At 45.6% G+C, this 19,522-nt stretch overlaps 1 protein-coding gene and 1 non-coding gene across 2 annotated transcripts in view; one reads left to right on the top strand and one right to left on the bottom strand.

The window, feature by feature from the left end:
• The window catches only part of HM13 (histocompatibility minor 13), a 42,481-nt gene extending 26,976 nt beyond the window's left edge, over positions 1–15,505 (bottom strand). The window contains exons 1-3 of the mRNA XM_012755065.2: positions 15,180–15,505; positions 5,601–5,699; positions 824–906 (exon numbers count right to left, since the gene is read on the bottom strand). Of these exons, the coding sequence (XP_012610519.1) occupies positions 824–906; positions 5,601–5,699; positions 15,180–15,362 (365 nt within the window). The 5' untranslated portion in view covers positions 15,363–15,505. The remainder of the gene's footprint in view (positions 1–823; positions 907–5,600; positions 5,700–15,179) is intronic.
• Positions 15,506–17,740: 2,235 nt separating this feature from the next.
• On the top strand, positions 17,741–17,844 carry LOC142861541 (small nucleolar RNA U13). Its single transcript, XR_012912767.1, has one exon. It is a non-coding gene; the product is annotated as a small nucleolar RNA U13 (small nucleolar RNA).
• Positions 17,845–19,522: the final 1,678 nt, after the last annotated feature.

Here is a 19,522-nt window from a genome sequence, read left to right as displayed (position 1 = left end):
TTCAAAGTCAGGTAGTCAAATTCCAGAGCCCATACTCCTAACTTCTTCTTCTTCTTTTTTTTTAATTAAAGAAAAGTACTTTTTTTTTTTTTTTTTTTTTTTGAGACAGAGTCTCACTCTGTTGCCCGGGTTAGAGTGCCGTGGCATTAGCCTAGCTCACAGCAACCTTCAACTCCTGGGCTCAAGCGATCCTCCTGCCTCAGCCTCCCGAGTACCTGGGAAAACAGGCATGCGCCACCATGCCCGGCTAATTTTTTTCTATTTTTAGTTGTTTGGCTAATTTCTTTCTATTTATAGTAGAGACAGGGTCTCATTCTTGCTCAGGATGGTCTCGAACACCTGAGCTCAAACGATCCTCCTGCCTCAGCCTCCCAGAGTGCTAGGATTATAGGCGTGAGCCACCACGGCTGGCCCACACTCCTAACTTCTTACCACACTGCCTCACTCTCCTTATAAGACCAGGTGTGAGGAGCCCAGCATACTGCGTGGTACACAGCAGGCCACAACACCTGGCAGGTGGCACTGGTATCACTCACCTCAGTATCGCCAATTATTATCCACAAATAACTTTCCCAACAATTGTAGTGGTGGGAGACACCCACCATAGACTCTTATCATTCCCTGTAAGGAAACTGTAGCCCAGAGAGGTTATAGTTCTTGTCCTGGTCATCTACGGTGTGACACAGGGGAAAGAGTCCCTGGAGTTTTACAGCCAGGATTTAAACCTGGCTCTGAGTGACGGCAAAGGTCATGTTCTCATCCGAGACCCTGTACTGGCTCCTGAGAAAGCTGCTTCAAATGTTGCAGAGAGGTGCCTTCTGACCTGATGGTGTGGGACAGGGCCAGGATTCCCAGCACGAAGAAATACATGGACAGCAAGAGGTTGATGTACTCCTGGGAGAATATCTGAGCAAAAATAGAAAGAGAAACAGTAAGTCAGGGTTGCTGGTGGCTAGGAGAAAACCAGAGTCCCCATTTCTCTTCTGGAGGTTGGTCTCACCCTTCTGGAATTGGGGGACGGTCAGGAATTATCTTAGACAGTACTAGAGGCCTTGTAGTGTTTGCAGCTGTGGGAAAAAAGGGGGGAACCTCAAGCCCCCAGGTATATCTCCCAAAGGAGTCTCTAGGTTTATGTTTGGTGGCTCCGTATATGGAGACAGGCAATTTTTGAGTTTGTGTCCTGCATAAGGGTTCTGGGGGAACCGGGGTGTCTGAAGTACAGAGCCCCAAGAGAACTGTTGGAACCTCAGAACTTGCTCTTCCATGTTTCCTTCTCTCTGTTCAGAAACCTAGGGGGCCCCTAGAGAGTGGCCACCCAGGCCCCAGGCCTGCTGGCTAAAAGACATCTGCGTGCCTGCTCCATCCTCCATGCCCTGCTTTCCTGATGACTCCTCCTGTAGTGACAGCTGGAAGTTACAAAAGCAGCCCTGATAGCTGCTTCTTGGTCTTATTACTGTTAGGTGAAATTGAGAAATATTCTCTGTCACAATGCTCCCAATTCAAAGACTTTAGATTCACCCAGGTGAGACAGGTACTGGAGTGCTAAGGGCAGGGGTGTGGCATGATCAGACAGCATGAGAGGACCCATCTGCTGCTGTATGGAAGATCCCACAGGGCAGGAGTAGAAATAGGGAGCCAATGAGGAGGGCATCGCATAACCCAGCAGAAGGGGAAGGTGTCCTAGACTGGGGCACGGAGGGAAAGTGATGAGCAGTGGAACGATTCTAGATCTGTTCTTGGATTGGAGTTGTAGGGTGTGTGGAGGGGCTGGATGTGAGGGCTGAGGGGGCAGGAACAAGGATGATTCCTGGGGTTCTGACTGAGCAGCTAGGCAGATAGAGGTGCTGTTATCTTGCATGGGAGCTTGGGCAAGAATGGGGCTTTACCTGAGGCTGGTTCTTCTGTGCTTTCCTGGCACTAAGGACCTTGCCTTCACAGCGGTTCTCAGAGCTGTAACTTCACATCTATCTGTGTGATTGGTGTCTGTCTCCACTACTAAACAGACGCTCCTTGAGCACAGGGATGGTTGGCTGTTTTCCTTGCTTTGGTATCCCCAGCACAAGACCTGAATTAGCAGGCACTCGATAAAAGCAGAATGACTGCATGGATGAGTAAGTTGGGGGCCTATGTGAAGGCCTCAAGAAATAGAGCTATGAGGATATTTTGTAGGCATATGGATTGTGTTTATTTACGAAGATGTGTACCTCTCACATTGTGTTCCTTCAATGTGGGCCCTCAGGAAAAATCTCTCTCAAGCCACACCTTTGAGCTTCTGGTTGGTTTGACTGCATGGACCATGTGCATAGGACATCAAGTCTCACTTTCCTTTGTACTCTGGGCTGCTAAAAAGTCAGAGCCACACCTATGGCCCTTGCCATAAAGGTGCTCACCCAGGGGTCCTCGTCCCCTCTTTCTCCACCTGCTTGACTGAGTGGCTCCCTGGTAGCTCCTCCCATGTGGCCCCTGTGTGGCATGCCATGCCTCCCTCTGTAGGACCTGTGAGTGTAGATCCTTTCATTTCATATGCCTTTCTGAGCGTAATTTCCATGGGTGTGTTGGAGTGGTCCTTAAGAGACCCCACAAAGGGGACTTACTCCCCTACCCGCAACACAATTGGCGATGAGGATGCGATCATTCTAAACTCAGGTGGAAAGTCCCTCAGAGAGGCCTATGCAATGAAAGGACTTATCATACTCCCAGGTCCTAGAGAGGAAGACCCATGGACAAGAGCTTTTCTTGGGAGTCAGGGTGCAGCACACAAGCAAAAGGCTTGAGAGGACTTTCGTGTATGTCTAAATGGCACTAGGCCACAGTCGCTGCGGCAGGGAGGCAAGAAGGGGAACTTGTGGCAGGGACCCGTGTTATCACAGTGGTGTACCTGGTTACCTTGTGGGATGCTCACAGCCTGTCTGTGGGGATGTTGAGGCATCAGGAAAATATGAAGTGTTAAAAATTTACTACACAGTTACAAACGCTAGTGCCCACTTGGGAGGAGGGGAGGAAAGGGGCTGAGGAAGAGCTACTGTGGTAGCTGTTTTTCTGTTAAGCAAACCAACCTACCAGCCATCAGGCTGGAGTTCAGGAGGAGCCCAGTGGCTGCACTGTCCAGGAGGAAGTTGCCTTTTAGAAATCTTAGCATAGACACTCTAGAGGCACAGGGAAGAGGTATGCACTGTGCCCCTGCACAAAGCAGGCCGGGGCTTACCTGCCCAGAGAGGAGGAAAAGGCTGAGCAACAGGAAGCCAGTTCCTTAAATAAGAAAGGTCACACCCACTGCTGCCAGAAATTTCTTTTTGGGACATCTGGCCTAAGCAAAGAATCCTAAATACTGAAAATGTCAGAAGGTCTTGGAGAGGCAAGGGACTGGGTGTATATTCCTGGTGCTTAGCACAGCAGAGACTTGAGAAATATCTGCCAAATGCAAAGTCAGAAGCAATGGGCTACACGTACACAGAGCCACAGAGAGAGCTCAAAAGTAGAGGGGAGAGGAAAAGGAAACAAAGATGCATTGCACAGTTTTATTCACGGAAACTCAACGTTCACTCATACACACAGATACACCAACACCACATATTCTATAAGAAACATACATATCTAAGGACATAAATCAAACACATTAGAGCAGGCATCTCTGGCAGAGAGGGAAATGAAGGTGGGAAATGGAGGTGGGTATTGGGGTGAAGAGGGAAAAAACATGGGGGTTCCTGGCATGGACTGAGGATGGTATGCTATGAACCAAGGCATTGGATAAATTCAGCTCTTCACCCCAGGTCCAGGAAAAATAGAAAAAAAAAACAACAGTGATTATTCAGTATTATTTAATACACTCTTATTTACAAGAGTAAAAATCAGAATGACATTTTCTGTTTAAAATGAGGAGAATGCCATAAGTCAATTATACTATATCTGCTTGTGGGGATATTCTGAAGCCATTAAAAAGATATTTCTGATCAAACAATGAGGGAGCTATGGAATAGGAAGTAGGTATTAAAAATGGGGATGTAGGCCAGGTACAGTGGCTCACACCTACAATCCCACTGAGGGAGGCTGAGGCAGGAAGATTACTTGAGCCCAAGAATTCAAGACCAGACTGGGAAACACAGCAAGACCCCATCTCTCTCTCAAAAAAAAAAATCAGCCTTGCATGGTAGCGAGTATTTATATCCCCAGCTACTCAGGAGGCTGAGGTGAGAGGATCACTGGAGCCCAGGAGTTGGAGGTTGCAATAAGCTATGATCATGCCATGGCACTCCAGCCTGGGTGACAGAGCAAGACCCCATCTCTTGGGGGCAGGGGGGAGGAGATGCTGTTTGACCCCGGTAGTTCTACTGTAGATAGATATACCTGAAGAAAATACGTGCACGAAATATGTGCATGAAAATATTCATGGCAACGCAGCATGGCCTTAAGAATCTTATTAAAAAAAAGAAAATATTCATGGCGATACTACTATGTTACTTCAACCATGGACACACTTAAATACCCTCAGGGATACATTATAAAACAGAACCATGAGTAGTTGTTTAAAAAATGGGGTAGATTTGACTGAGCTGATACAAAAATATCTCTGTGGAAAGAATCATATGCTTTACATATTTAAATATTTTAACAAAAATATAGGTTTATGTATAACAGATTCACAAGAAACTATATTGGGCAGAGGATTATCACTCATTTGTACCTTTCCTTAGGTTGAAAAAAATTTTTAAACATGTACATGTATTTTTAAAATGTAAATTAAAGTCATTCTTGTGGAATTTTCAATGACCAGGGAAAAAAACACTTGTGACGTACTATTAAAAAAACAAGAAGATACAACATATAGTTATAACAGGATTCTAATGTTAAACATACGCTTATAAAAAGCCTATGACAAAATGTTAACAGGGACTACCTCTGTGTTGTGGGATTTATTTATCCCTCTCTTAATATATCTTTACGTTTTCTGTAAGTTACTTTTATAATTCAGAAAATCCAGAAGAGAGTACAGTTATATTGAGGAGAGTTGGCAGTAACATGAGAAAATGCTTATGATGTTATTAATGTGAAGTGAGAAAAGCAGCTACAAACTGAATACACCATGTGGTCACAGCTATGGAGGAACCATGCACAGGGAAAAACAGTGGAAGGACACACCTCCAAAGGGAAACTCTGATTGTCTCTGGTAGTGGGGTTTTGGATGATTGCTGTATTTCCCTTTTTACTTTCCTGTGTTTTCCAGGTTTGCAACACTGAGTCTGTGTAACTTTTATTGGGAAAATAAACCTCGATAAATTAAAAAAAAAAAGGCGATTAGTATGGTAGAGGTATGTCTGAGACACAACCTATACCCCATCCCAACATAAATAGTACAATGAAACCAAACTGGTATCACAAAAACAAAACAAAAAGCTACATGGAGAAAAGAAACAGGGACTGGTGGGAAAGGGTCCCAAAAAAACAACAGTGGGTTGCCTCTGGGTGGGTCTATGGGTGAATTAGTAATTTTTTGCTGCTGTTTATTTTTTATAAATGAACATGCATGGCTTCTGTGATGGGAAAAATAAAACAAAATAAAGTTATTTAAACTAAATGACAAAACAGGTGGCAAAGGAACTTACTTTGAAAAAGAGGTACAGCCCCAAGAGCGTGCAGCTGGCAATGATGGGGAAGCGGGCAGCATCCCGGCTGGTGATTGTTTCGGGCATGTCCGAAGCATTCTAGAGGAGAGAGAACAGCACCTGCTCAGTGGGACCGTGGACCTTTTTTTTTTCTTAAAGAGACAACGTCTTGCTCTTGCCCAGGCTGGTCTTGAACTCCTGGCCTAAAGCGATCCTCCAGCCACAGTTTCCCAAAGTGCTAGGATTATAGGCGTGAGTTACCGCACCTAGCCCATGGAGCATGGTTTTGGCTTCCAGGAGGGATCCTGGTGTGAATCTGATGCCCTCACCCACGTTTCCCTGCAAGGCTTTGCTAATGCTGTTAACGCCATCTCTGCTGGTGGGCTGCCCACCTCCCACGGGGCCAAGATGCTCTGATCCCACCATTTTGCCATTAGGAGATCTGGACTCTGATAGAGACAGTCCAGGGAGAAGAATCCAGGCACGTGTGGCACATTGGGGTGATGGCATATGGCAGAGGCCGTTCCAGTATGGAGTAACCGAGAGAAGAAAACCTGGACACTGGTAACAACAGAGCAGTCTCACACTTCATGAGGATTTTTCTTACAGATTAGCTAAGAGGGAAATATGATTAGTCTTTCACCTAGTAGGTAATGAATATTGTGAGTTGAAATAAACTAGCAACAAACAAAACTGACAATGGCTAAAACTGCACACAGGGAGATACGAACTGCAAGGAGAAGCAAATCGTGACAAAACTTAAGAAATTTGAACGGGAGACTTGAATACAGTAAAAATAAAAGCCACAATTAAATTTATAATGGCAGATGCTATGGTTGGCAAGAATGTGATGTGTGTAAAGAGCTGATGAAGGATAAATATTTACACGGAAAAGAACTGAATGCAATCAAAATAATTTTGGAATTATAAAAATGGAAAAGAAGCCGGGCGCGGTGGCTCACGCCTGTAATCCTAGCACTCTGGGAGGCTGAGGTGGGCGGATTGCTCGAGGTCAGGAGTTCGAAACCAGCCTGAGCAAGAGCGAGACCCCGTCTCTACTATAAATAGAAAGAAATTAATTGGCCAACTAATATATATATAAAATTAGCCGGGCATGGTGGCACATGCCTGTAGTCCCAGCTATTCGGGAGGCTGAGGCAGGAGGATTGCTTGAGCCAGGAGTTTGAGGTTGCTGTGAGCTAGGCTGACGCCATGGCACTCACTCTAGCCTGGGCAACAAGCGAGACTCTGTCTCAAAAAAAAAAAAAAAAAAAAAAAAAATGGAAAAGAATTGAAAATGGAGTAACAGTGCAACACAAATTAAATCAGTCTCATAGGATTCAAGCCAAAGGGCTTCCTAGTGAAAATTCATCAATGATAGTATAGTCCTGGTATAAATTTGTATTCAGAACAGATTCAAAAGCTTCCAGGATCACAATGCTGTCTACATGCCCTCTCCCTGCTAGGCAAAATCCTCACAGATCTCAAGAGCCCAGCAAATGTTCTGCTGGGCCTACTCCCCAGCTATTTTATATCACAGCTACTGAAGTCCTAGCAATGCCAGATGAGACTTCTGCTTATGGCTAAAGTGACGTTCTCTCCACAGTAGCCGCTGGCTCACCACAGTGCCGAGATTTTACCATCACACATCCATCCTGTGAATAAAGCACCAGCAGCCCTGGGAAAAGGGATCCATTCAGTTGGATGTCTCACCGATATTTTGGCTCATAGCTGGCTCTTAAAAACCAACAGGAAAAAACCTGCTAAGAGGGAAGCTGTCTGGGGAAGGTAGACTGTGCCTGTGGGGGGACCTAGTGCCCCAGGGTGGAAGGTTGCAAAGTGGGAAGGAGAGGGGCAGAGGGCAGCAAGCCCGTGAGATGATCACTGGGAGGGGGGGTTGTGGGGGAAAGGGGATGTGTACACAGTGCTGGCCAGAGTACAAAGCCATCCAGCCTTTTGGAAAGGGCTATTTGGCAGGATGCATAAAATCATAATTTGCACATGCCCAAGGACACAAAGAGAAGACTCACAGAATAGGAATTACAAATGGCTCTTAATTATAAGAAAAGAATGTCCATTCTCATTCCTAATAAGAGAAACTCAAATTAAAGTACGCCAAGATTCCATTTTTCATCTGTGAGAATGGCAAGAAGCCACATGTTTGGTAACACACTGAGTTGGAGAGGCTGCGGGAAGGAGGCAGGCTTCCTGCAGAGAGCAAGCTGGCAAAACGTGTCTACGTCAAAATCACAAGTACATATACCCTCTGACCAAGTGGGTCCACTTCTCGGAATTTTTCCTACAGACAATTCACATGTAGGTAAAATGATGCATATTACGTATGTTCACGGTATGCACTGCTGTTGATGGCTTGCTGGGAGACTGAGGCTAGTCATTTGCTCTCTGAGCCTCAGATAATTAAATCTGTCAAACCAGACGGCAATCTCTAGCTTTACTTACCTCAAAAAAGAGCCAAGAGCCTTAAACCGAATGAGACATGGGATGCAAAAGAGCCTGGCAACTGTACTGAGCCCACACGAGGGCTGTGATTACCAGGGAAAGGCGAGTGAGGAGGCCTTTAACCAAACTGTTATGAATGTGTATGGCTGCGCCGCCCACACCCTGGGCCGGAAGGTAGACCCTCCCCCTGCAGCCACTGGGGGCAGCTCTGTGTGACTCACTCTGGCAGCTCTGCCAGGAGCTGGGGGTGGGGTGGGTGAGCGAGGCCTGTTTACTTCCTTCTCTCCCAATCCTTGTTTTCTGCTTTTGGCAGCGGCGTGCTGTGGGACTCGGGCAAGTTCCTCACCCCCTCTGTGCACTTCCACACATTCAGTACATTTCCTGTGTAGTGGTTGTGTACAAAAATAAATCAGCTCTGGCCAGGCGCGGTGACTCACACCTATAATCATAGCACTTTGGGAGGCCAAGGTGGGAGGATTGCTTGAGGCCAGGAGTTTGAGACCAGCTGCAGCAGGAGCAAGACCCTGTCTCTACAAAAACTAGAAAAATCAGTTGGGCGTTGTGGTGTACACCTGTAGTCCCAGCTACCTGGGAGGCCAAGGAGGAGAATTTCAAGCAGGAGAATCGCTTGAGCCCAGGAGTTTGAGGTTGCAGTCAGCTGTGATGACACCACTGCACTCTAGCCTGGGTGACAGAGACCTTTACTCAAAAAAAATATGAGACAGCCTCTGACCTCAGAGTTCACAGGCAGGTAGGCTAAGGCCTTGACAAATAAACAGAATATTACAATGCAGTCAGTCTGACACACAACAAAATAGACACGTATACCAGTATGAAACGCAGTACAAATGCCAAGTGGTTAAAAGAGGGCTCTAAGGTCACAGAGCCCAGTCTGACTCCAGCTCTACTTCTTTCTAGCAGTGGGACTTTGGGAAAGTGATTCTTTTTTCTCATTTTCTGGGAGCCTTGATTTCCTCAACTGCAAGATGAACTGTGAGGATTCTGATTTCTGTGCATTGTGTCTTGAGTCATCATTCAAGCTCTATATGCTTTTATGTACAAGGGAATCATGGGAGAGCAGACAAGACCCCATTTCTGCAGAGCAGTAGGGGAGTGTCAGAGGTGGCTAGAGCAGATGCCACTTAAGCAAGGCCTTGAAGGTCAAGCACAGGGTCTGGCATGCAGTAGGTGCCAGATAAGTGCTGAGTTGAGGAGTTTGCTTTGTGTACAGGGAGAGGAAGGGTTTACCAGGCAGAAGGACCTGTGAGTGCAGAGGCTCAGGGCTATGAAAGTACACCTGGGACTTTGTGGTTTCACCTACAAGTCAGTGTTATGGCTCATTTCCAAATATTCCTTTCAATTCAGCCTGGTACCCTGGGTGGGAAGAGGCTTAATACTATTCAGTGACAAACCAAGGTTGGACAGATGCTCCACCACACAGAGGAATCTGGTCTCCTTTGTGGGTGACTGTTATAAATATCTCACGCAGCAATGTTGAGTCAGAATGGGAGACTTGAAATCTGAATGACGATAATAATTATAAGGATAATATTTACTGAGAATTTCTATATGTGCCAAGCACTGTTCTAGATGCTTTACATGATTTCACCCTTGCAAAAACCCCACAAAGCAGTACTTTTAAAAGCTCCCTTTTATAGATGAGGAAACTAAGGTTCAGAGAGGTGAAGTAATTTGCTTAGATCACACAGCTGGTGAGTGGCAGAGCCAGGAATTCAAACAGAGGCAGTTCCAGACCCCAAACTCCTGGCAACTATGTCCCAGATGACCTCATCTTTCCCACCTGGAATTCTGTTGGAAAGTTGTGACAAGATGCTCAAGGAGCCCAAGAACTTTCTCAGGAAGAGAACCCTGACAGTAATTGAACAATTAATCTTTGTGGTGACAAAGATACTAAAAGTTGTTAGGATTCTCTACCAACTGGATTGGGATTTTTAAACCAGATGCACGTATGCAAATGCAGTAGCTCCTGAAACACAACTGAGTGGGGAAGAAAAGCTGACACAATAGCAGAAATAAATTGAGCTTCTAGTGACATTCAGAATTTTTTTTTTTTTTTTTTTGAGACAGAGTCTCACTCTGTTGCCTGGGCTAGAGTGCCATGGCATCAGCCTAGCTCACAGCAACCTCAAACTCCTGGGCTCGAGCAATCCTCCTGCCTCATCCTTCCGAGTGGCTGGGACTATAGGCATGCGCCACCATCCCCGGCTAATATTTTATATATATATATATTTTAGTTGTCCAGCTGATTTCTTTATATATATTTTTAGTAGAGACAGGGTCTCGCTCTTGCTCAGGCTGGTCTCAAACTCCTGAGCTCAAAGGACCTCCTGCCTTGGCCTCCCAGAGTGCTAGGATTATAGGTGTGAGCCACCATTCTAGATGTTCAGTTATCAGGGTGGAAGCAAAAGCAGTAAGGGAAGACAGATGCCCAGCTTCCAGACGTTGGCATGGCTCGAGCTCTGGGAGAACTGCTTCCAGGCCATGCCCTGGAAATGATCCGGAATTCTTGGACCATTCTGTTACTGTTGCCCCAGCTGGAGACCCCCAGCTGGGTCTCCTCTCCTTATCAGCACATTCAGTCACTTACCTTCCCACAACTGCATTTCCTGAACTAACCTCCCACCCCAATTCGTGGGTCCCCACTGCCATCTTCATCACAAACCCTGTGCCAGCCTCCTTACCCTTCTTTCTCCCTCTCCCTATCACCTCCCCTGCCATGAGCTATTTCAGAGCTCTACACCTGACTGTATCACATACCTGCTTAAAAACCTCTGGAGAATGGACTACTAGGTGGCCATTAAACAAGAATCGAGGTCACTGCTGGTGGGAGAGTAAATTCATATGACTTCTACAGTGGATCATTTGGTAAAATCTATCTAACCAAAAAATGCACATAGCTTTCCATCCAGCAAATCAATTTGGAGGGCTTGCTAAAACACACACTGCTGGGCCCACCTTGAGTTTCTAATTCAGGATTTGCATTTTTAACCAGTTCTCAGGTGATGCTGATGCTTGTTGGTCCAGGGACCACACTTTGAGAAGCACTTTAGAAGTGCTTTACACAAACTGGGGGGTACAGGTGGGATACCACATAACTGTTAAAGAACATGCCCAGCATATGTACTTACATAATTTCATCTCCAACATACACTTGGTGAAAAAAGCAAGGTGCAAAAAAGTATGTGTGTGTATATAAAATAATATATAGCAGTTACATAATAAAAATGGGGGAAAAGCATATGATTATTTATTTGTAAAGGCACAGAATCTCCCTGGATGGATATCTAAGAAAAGAGGTGACAGGGGCTACCTCTGTGGAGGGAAATTGGGCAGCTTGGGGTGGGAGGCTTTCACTACGCATCCCTTTGTATCTTTCAAATTCTGTACCAGGAGCATGCATAACCTCCCCTTCCCACCATAAAATAGGATGAGGTAGAGCTGCATGTGTTGAATTGGTAAAATAACCAGGAAATAGTGTTTAAAAAAATCAAGTTGCAGAGTGGTATGTACTGTATAATCCCATTTTTACAAAAATAAATTTACAGATGTGTATACATATACACACACACACACACACACACACACACACAGGCACATAAATTACATGTTTGTACATACGCAGAAAAAGTTCTGGAAGGTTACACACCAAATGGCTAATTCCAAGTAGTGTGTAACTACTTCCAAGGAATAGTACTGAGGTTTTTCTTTATATTTCTGCATTGCTTCAGTTTTTTACAAGTGTGTAGTATTTTTGTAGCTATAAAAATTAAGCACTGCATTGCCTTCAGGACTGTTCCTCAGAAAGGCCACAGGCTCCTGAGCATCTTCTTGTCACCAAATCCAAGCCCTTTCCTGGGCTCACGGCACACTCCTCACTGCCTCCCGAACACACCTGTGGTTCCATGCCTCCCTCTCCTCCTGTCTGCCTGCTGTCACCCATCCGTACAAAGACAACTGCTGCCCCCTCCAGGAGGCATATCAGAATTCAATCTAGTCAGCTGGTCACATGTCTGCTTCTCCTTGGTGACTGAGCTCTGTGAGGGCAGGGCTTGGCCTTCTTTGTCTTGGCATTTCTGGTACCCAGCCCAGAGCCTGGCACAGAGCGGGCACCCAGTCCTGTTGGCTGAGAGGCTCCTCTGTGTTACAGGCCAAGGGTCTTGGAACTAATCTGATGTGCAGCTACTGCTTGGGTTGGATTTGGCCCTGCCTGGGGACACAGGTCTCTGACAGGGACAGGCGCTGCACTGGGACAGATCCTCCTTAGGCTGTTTCTTCCCAACACATGCCTGGACGCTCCACCTTCTCCCCATGAATTCACAATTTGCCCTGCCTGGTATGCCCCCTTTGGCCCCTGGGAGAATTCTGTCCTCCCACTGGCTTTTGGGTCTAACACTGGTGGGAAATCAAAGCTCCTAGGTCCCCACACTAACTCTTCTCTCTCCTTGCCAAATGACCAGGGAAATGTAAGGGCAGAAAAGAGAGGCATTTGGCCTGTCCTTTCTCTAGGTCAAAATGCCACTTGAGTGAGCTTTTAGAGGCATCCGTATGAAGGAATGAGCCCTGGATTTGGACAAAGCACACCTGGTTCTGCCCTTAAATGCAGTGTGATCTTCAGAAGTTATTTCTTTGACCTTCGGTTTCTTTTTCAGCGCAATGGGGCTAATAAAACTGGCTCAACCTGCTACACTCAGTTGCTGTGAGCATCAAAGGGGATAAAGGTTTTGTAAATTTCAGAGCATGCGGGTTACTGCTGGTGGCAGGCTACTAATGGTCAGGTCCTGTTCGTAATTTCATACAACTTCCAACCCCACTGCCCTACAGGAGATGCCTGGGGGACATACTTAGAGGCTTAACACTCTCCTTTTGTTTTTTGGAGACAGCCTTGCCCTACCTAGAGTGCAGTGGCGTCACTGTAGCTCAGTGCAACCTCAAACTCCTGGGCTCAAGTGATCCTCCTGCCATGGCCTCCTGAGTAGCTGGGACTATAGGCACATACCATCACGCCAGGCTAATTTTTCTAATTTTTGGAGAGATGGGGTCTTGCTCTTGCTCAGAGCTGGTCTGGATCTCCTGACCTCAAGTGATCCCACCCACCTCAGCCTCCTATAGTGCTAGGATTACAGGCATAAGGCACCACGCCCAGTCTCTTCTCAAATGCTTGACTTACAGTTTTGGCTCCTTTATATATTTGCTTTTTAAAATTTCCACTGTGCCAGGCCTTAATACTACCCTCTGCTCCATCCACATCAGAATTTCCACTATCTCCTGAACTGCCTCACACCTGGTTTCTTCTGCTTAGAATGCCTTTTATCAAGGCCCAAGCCTACTTGTAGAAAAACCTCCCTGCTCTGTCCCAGATGTGCTCAATCTTTTTCTCTAAACCCTGCAGCACTGCTTGTATTATAATCACAGATCTAATTATTCTTTATTCATCCAGACTCCTGAACTCCTTGGTGACAGGGCTCTGACCTACTCATCTTTGCAGCAAACCCCCACCCTAGACAATAGTGGAAGTTCAGGAAATACTGCTGTCTGGAAGGTGCTTTCCTAAGAGATTAGTGATCCATGTGCAGAAGGTGCCAAGGAGAATTAATTACAGTTTGGGGAGCTGCTTGGATCAAGCTGCCCTTCACCTTCTTTGTCCTGGTCTATTTCAGAACTTCTCTTTGCACTGTCTGCCTAACAGGCATGGTAGGGAGACTAAAGGCCACTTGAACTTTGCTTAGAAGAGGCAGAATAAGGAAAATGGGGTCACATCTGAGTCTCTCAGCCTAAGCCCTGCCTACTTTCCTTTGCATCTGACCAGAAAGAGCCAGTAGTGAGTTCTCTGCTCTTGGGGAAGGAAGGTGGCAGACCTCAACCGCTGCTCAAGTTGGCTAGTGTTTTGAGAACCTGAGCTTAAGCAATTTCACAATTGGCAGCTGCTTTGTGGGACTGCCCTCTTTGGGCAAGACAGCTTCCGCTTAGGTCCATCTTCAGGTCTGGGAGGAGGAGAAGCAGTGGGGAGCTGTAGATTAAGAGGCTGTGGAGGAGGGGAGAGGGTGCCAGGAAGTAAGAAGGTAAAACAAGCTAGAGGCACTTAATATAGTAGAGAAGTGGGGGTGAGGAAGGGGGGAAGGAGACAGAAAGTGGGAGCTGCTGGAGTCATCTTAGGTATCCAGTGAGACAGATGTCAAGGAAGGCCAGGGATGGGGTGTGGCCCAGTCTTACAAGAGAGGCCAACAGTGGCTCAGATACTCAGCAGGTAGGACCAAATGGTGGAAGGACTGTCTGAGGTTATGTGGAGAAAGGCTACTTTGAGACAGAGTCAGGGGCTAGGGGTGAGAAAAGGGTTAGGAGTCAGGAACAGGCTCTGGGTTTTGGCTAGGACAGGTCCAAGGTTAGATGGTAGTTAGGGAGAGGAAACCAGCAAAATAAGATGTCCATGCCTGGTTACAAAGTAGAGGCATCAAGGTGCCAGGTTATGAAGCGCCAGCTAACTGGAATTGGTTCCAGAAAGTGAAGTGAAAAACTGGAGGCTGAGGATTGTTTTTGAGGCAGGGGCAAGGGCCTGGTCTGGGGGTGCTATGTGAGCACACGAGGTGCCATAGATTCCAGTGAGACAGAAGGTAGAGTCTAGGGATAGGTCTGGATGGTAGAAACGGCCTTGGGGTAGGGTGAGGCAGGATTCCTAAGTGAGGGGTGACAAGAGGTTGTACCACTCAGGAATCCTCAGGACCAGTATCCCATCAGGTACAGATTAGGGTTGACCCAAAGCCCAGGATGGGTTGGTCTGGCTGGGCCCGATGGGCTCAAAACAACCAGTGCCCCAACTGCAGTGTGATTGACAGTGTTTCTAGAGGTGGCATAATGCACAAAGAGAGGGATGGGTCAGGGTCCGGGTTGGGGGTGGGGGCAGAAACAAGTCCCCATTTAGGGAAGGTGTCAGTACCCAGATACTGAGGTCGGACTGGTTGGCGCGAAGTGGGCCCGAGGTGGAGGGAACGGTGGCGACCAATGCTGGAAAAGGTCAGTGTCTGGGGAGAGGAGGTGATTGTCCAGCCTAGGAAGGGTCCGTGTCAGCCGTGTCCGGGTGGGGGTGGAAACAGTTGACCCTACCTTGCCGCGGGCGCAGCGCACCGAGCGCAGGGCGCCGAAGAAGATGGGCAGCAGCGCCATGAGCAGGAGGCTGCCGTAGGCCAGCGCGATGCCCTCGGGCGTGGAGGGCGGCCGCGTCGTGCCGTTGGGCGGGCTGCGTGCCCCGGCGCTGCCGTTGTGCGGGTCGCTGAGGGCCGACTCCATGGCGAAGCTGCGCTCGGGATCCGACTCCACCTCAGGCCGCTGCAGTAGGGACGCAGATGGAAAAACGGGCGCTGCGGGGAAAGCCACGTTCCCCTAAAGAAACAGGAAGTGACGCACCGTCCTCCCCAGCCCGCGCCGCGCACGCGCGCGCACACGCATGCACGCACGCGCGCGCGTGCACGGCTCCCCGCCCGCTCGCCCTCTAGCGGAGGCAGAGGGCCGGGCGGCGGGTTGCTAAGCAACTTGCAAGGTTCAGAAAGGAACACTGGACCACTGCGGTGGGCATCCAATCCCGAGAGAGACCTGAGGACCCCAGTCCCCAGTTCCATTCTGTCTCCTCAATCCCAAGCTGTCCCAGTGTCTGCAAATCCTCATATTCCTAATAACTAAGAACTTACTCATTCATGCATGCATCCATCCAATATCCTATTGTTTATTCACTTCTTAAATAATTTATTGTGTTCCACTATATGCCACTGTCCTAGGCGGTGGGGACACTGAGGTGAACAAAACAGGCAAAAATTCATCCCCACCTTCATGAGTCTTGCATTTTAGTGCGCTGTGTGCAGGAGGTTGGGAAGACAATAAATAAAATGAACAAAATAAAATGTAAGGTCTGTAAGATGGTAGTGTATAGTTATGTGATATAGCATGTTAATGCACTTAAATCATTTAGAGAAAAATGAATCAAAAAGACGGCAGGGGGTGTGTGAGGTTTGGAAATGTATTGAGTGCCTACTATGTGCCAGGCAATAATAATTGCTTCCCAGTTCATGACACCGTACAGTTTATAAAGCTTGTGGCTATTATCACAATTGGAATAAACTACTTATTTATATTTATGTGATTCTTATTTTTAATATTGGTTTTCAAACAAAAGGGAAGGGTTAAAATATGCACATGGTGAAAACTCAACAGTACAAAAGGGTACAGAACGAATAGTAAGACTTCCTCCCTTTTTAGATTCCTGACCTACCTTCCTGAAGGCAACCACTCTTAATATTTTCTCATATATCATTTTAGAATTTCCTCATGCATTTATAAGCACATATATATTCATTTACTAATTCTTTCCTTTAACAAATCATTATTGCATACCTAGTACATAAGAGGTGCTATGCTAACTCCTGGAAATCTAAATGCTATAAATGAAATAAACATGGAGCTGGACAGTGAATGGCCAAGGAATCACCTTGGGTAGGATGCTCAAGGGAGGCTTGACACCTATAGGGAAAGGGGGGAGCCAGCCAAAGAATAAGAATTCCAGGTAGAGATATGTACAAAGGTCCTGAAGTGAGGAAGGGCTTGATAGAGGAACTGAAAGATGATCGGTGTGTCTGGAGGGGAGTGAAAAGGGAGCTGATGGTGCAAAACGAAGTCAGAGTGACTGGCAAGAGTCATCTCACATTGGGCTTGGTGGACTGTGGATGAATTTTATTCCAAGAGAAATGTAAAAACAGTCAAGGTTGTTATGCAGGGGAGTAGTATATTGATACATCCTTAATTTTTTCAGTAATTGTTTGATTAATATCTGTCATCTCTGCTGAATTGTATGGTCCATGAAGGCAGAAACTATGTCTCTAATATTCACTGTTGAATTTCAAGCCCCTGGAATGGTACCTGGCACATGGTGGGCACTCAGTGACTATTTATTGAATGAATGAATGAATGGATGAATGAATATTCCATTTTATTTCCAAAGAACTCTTGACACAGATAGGAAATTCCTATTGTCATTTTGTAGATGAGGAAACCGAGGCTCATACAGCTCATATAGTATGCCAATAGCAGAGTCAGGACTTAACAAGGGGCATTTTGATTCCAAGTCAGAGGATATTTCCTGCACTCACATCTCACATCTGCCTTTAGATAAAGGTATTTCCCCAGCACTAAAACATCATCTCATTATTTCTGCATCTATTCACCTTGCCCATCATTGAATACCTACATCATGCCCACGGATAACCTTTCTGTTCCACCTTCCCTTCAGGTTTCCCCTGCCTCCGTCCATTCTTACCCCATAACATTAGCAGAGCAGGAAAATGCATGAGACACCCGTGCAGGAAGTAAAGAAAGTAATTTCTTTATGGGAACTATAGCTTCAGTCCGGGGGCAGCTAGATTTGGCAATTTGAACTTCAATCTCATTCACTGAGTTAGGCCAGATGTTTTGGAACAGCATGGAAAGGAGCGGGACCTGGCACATAGAAGGTGCTCAACAAATGTTAGATGAATAAATGCAACTTATTTATGAATGAAGTGAGACTTAGGTCCCCTCATTTTCACTTCCCACCTGTATACCCTTAAGCAAGTCTCTTCACTCACTATGCTTCAGTTTCTTCCTCTGGCAAATAACAACTGTTGAAACACAGGATTGTGATCCTTTTGTAGTTCATAAGTGTGATAATTGAGTTTTCACTTACCAATGAGAGATGTGCCCACCTCAAACCTTGTTACAATGCCAGCACATTACTTGTTTGAAGTGAAAAAGAAAGAAAACAGGATTGTTTTGAGGAAGTAAACTTGGAAGGCATAGTAAATGCTAGACATACATTTTGCTTCTTTGTTTCCCTTTTTACACTGGCTGTTATTTATTTTTTATTTCAGCATATTATTGGGAGTACAAATGTTTAGGTTACATCTGTCTCTTGACCCACTCAAGTCAGAGCTTCAAGCGTGTCCATCCCCTAGATGGTGTGCACTGCACTCATTATGTGTGTATATACTCATCCCCTCCCTGGCCTCCCATCTGCCTGACACCTGATGAATGTTATTACTATATGTGCACTTAAGTGTTGATCAGTTAAAACCACTTTTATGGTGAGTACGTGTGGTGCTTGTTTTGCCATTCTTGTGATACTTCACTGAGTAGAATGGGTTCCAGCTGTATCCAGGATAATACAAGAGGTGCTAAATCACCATTGTTTTTTGTGGCTGAGTAGAACTCCATGGTGTACATATACCACATTTTATTAATCCACTCATATATTGATGGGCACTTGGGTTGTTTCCACATTTTTGCAATTGTGAATTGTGCTGTTATAAACATTCAAGTGCAGATGTCTTTTTTATAGAATGTCTTTTGTTCTTTTGGGTAGATGCCCAGTAATGGGATTGCTGGATCAAGTGGTAGTTCTACTTGTATCTCTTTGAGCTATCTCCATGTTACTTTCCACAGAGGTTGTACTAGTTTGTAGACCCACCAGCAGTGAATCAGTGTTCCTATCTCTCTGTATCCACACCAACATTTGTTGTTTTTTTTGTTTTTTTTTTCCTTTTTTAAAAATTTCAGCATATTATGGGGGTACAAATGTTAAGGTTACATATATTGCCCATGTCCCCCCTCCACCCTCGAGTCAGAGCTTCAAAAGTGAAACATTTATTGTTTTGGGACTTTTTGATAAAGGCCATTCTCACTGGAGATAAGTGACATCTAATTTTGATTTGCATTTCCCTGATGATTAGAGATGTTGAGCATTTTTTCATGTGTTTGTTAGCCATTAGTCTATCTTCTTTCAAAAAGTTTCTGTTTATGACCTTTGCCCACTTTTTGATAGGGTTGTTTGATTTTTTTTCTTGCTGATTTTCCTGAGTTCTATATAGATTCGAGTTATCAGCCCTTTATCAGATGTGTAACATGCAAATATTTTCTCCCATTCTGTAGGTTGTCTGTTTGCTCTTGTTATAGTTTCCTTGGCTGTGCAGAGCTTTTTAATTTGATCAGGTCCCATTTATTTATTTTTGTTATTGCTGTGATTGCATTTGTGTCTTCTTCATAAATTCTTTGTGTAGGCCAATGTCTATTAGAGTTTTTCCAACATTTTCTTCTAGCATTCTTATAGTTTCATGGCTTAGGTTTAAGTCTGTTATCCACTGTGAGTTGATTTTTCTGAGAGGTGAAAGGTGTGGATCCTGTTTCAGTTTTCTACATGTGGCTATCCAGTTTTCCCAGCACCATTTATTGAATAAGGATTCTTTCCCCCAGTGTATGTTTTTGTTTGCTTCGTCAAAGATTAGATGGCTATATGAGGATGGTTTTATATCTGGGTTCTCAGTTCTGTTTCATTGGTCTATGTGTCTTTTCTTGTGCCAGTACCATGCTTTTTTACTTACTATAGTCTTGAATTATGGCTTGAAATCTGGTAAATTGATGCCTCCCAA

The sequence above is a fragment of the Microcebus murinus genome, chromosome 16, assembly GCF_040939455.1.
Source record: "Microcebus murinus isolate Inina chromosome 16, M.murinus_Inina_mat1.0, whole genome shotgun sequence".
In the NCBI taxonomy this organism is placed as follows: domain Eukaryota; kingdom Metazoa; phylum Chordata; class Mammalia; order Primates; family Cheirogaleidae; genus Microcebus; species Microcebus murinus.
This window is presented reverse-complemented; position numbering and strand designations above follow the sequence as displayed.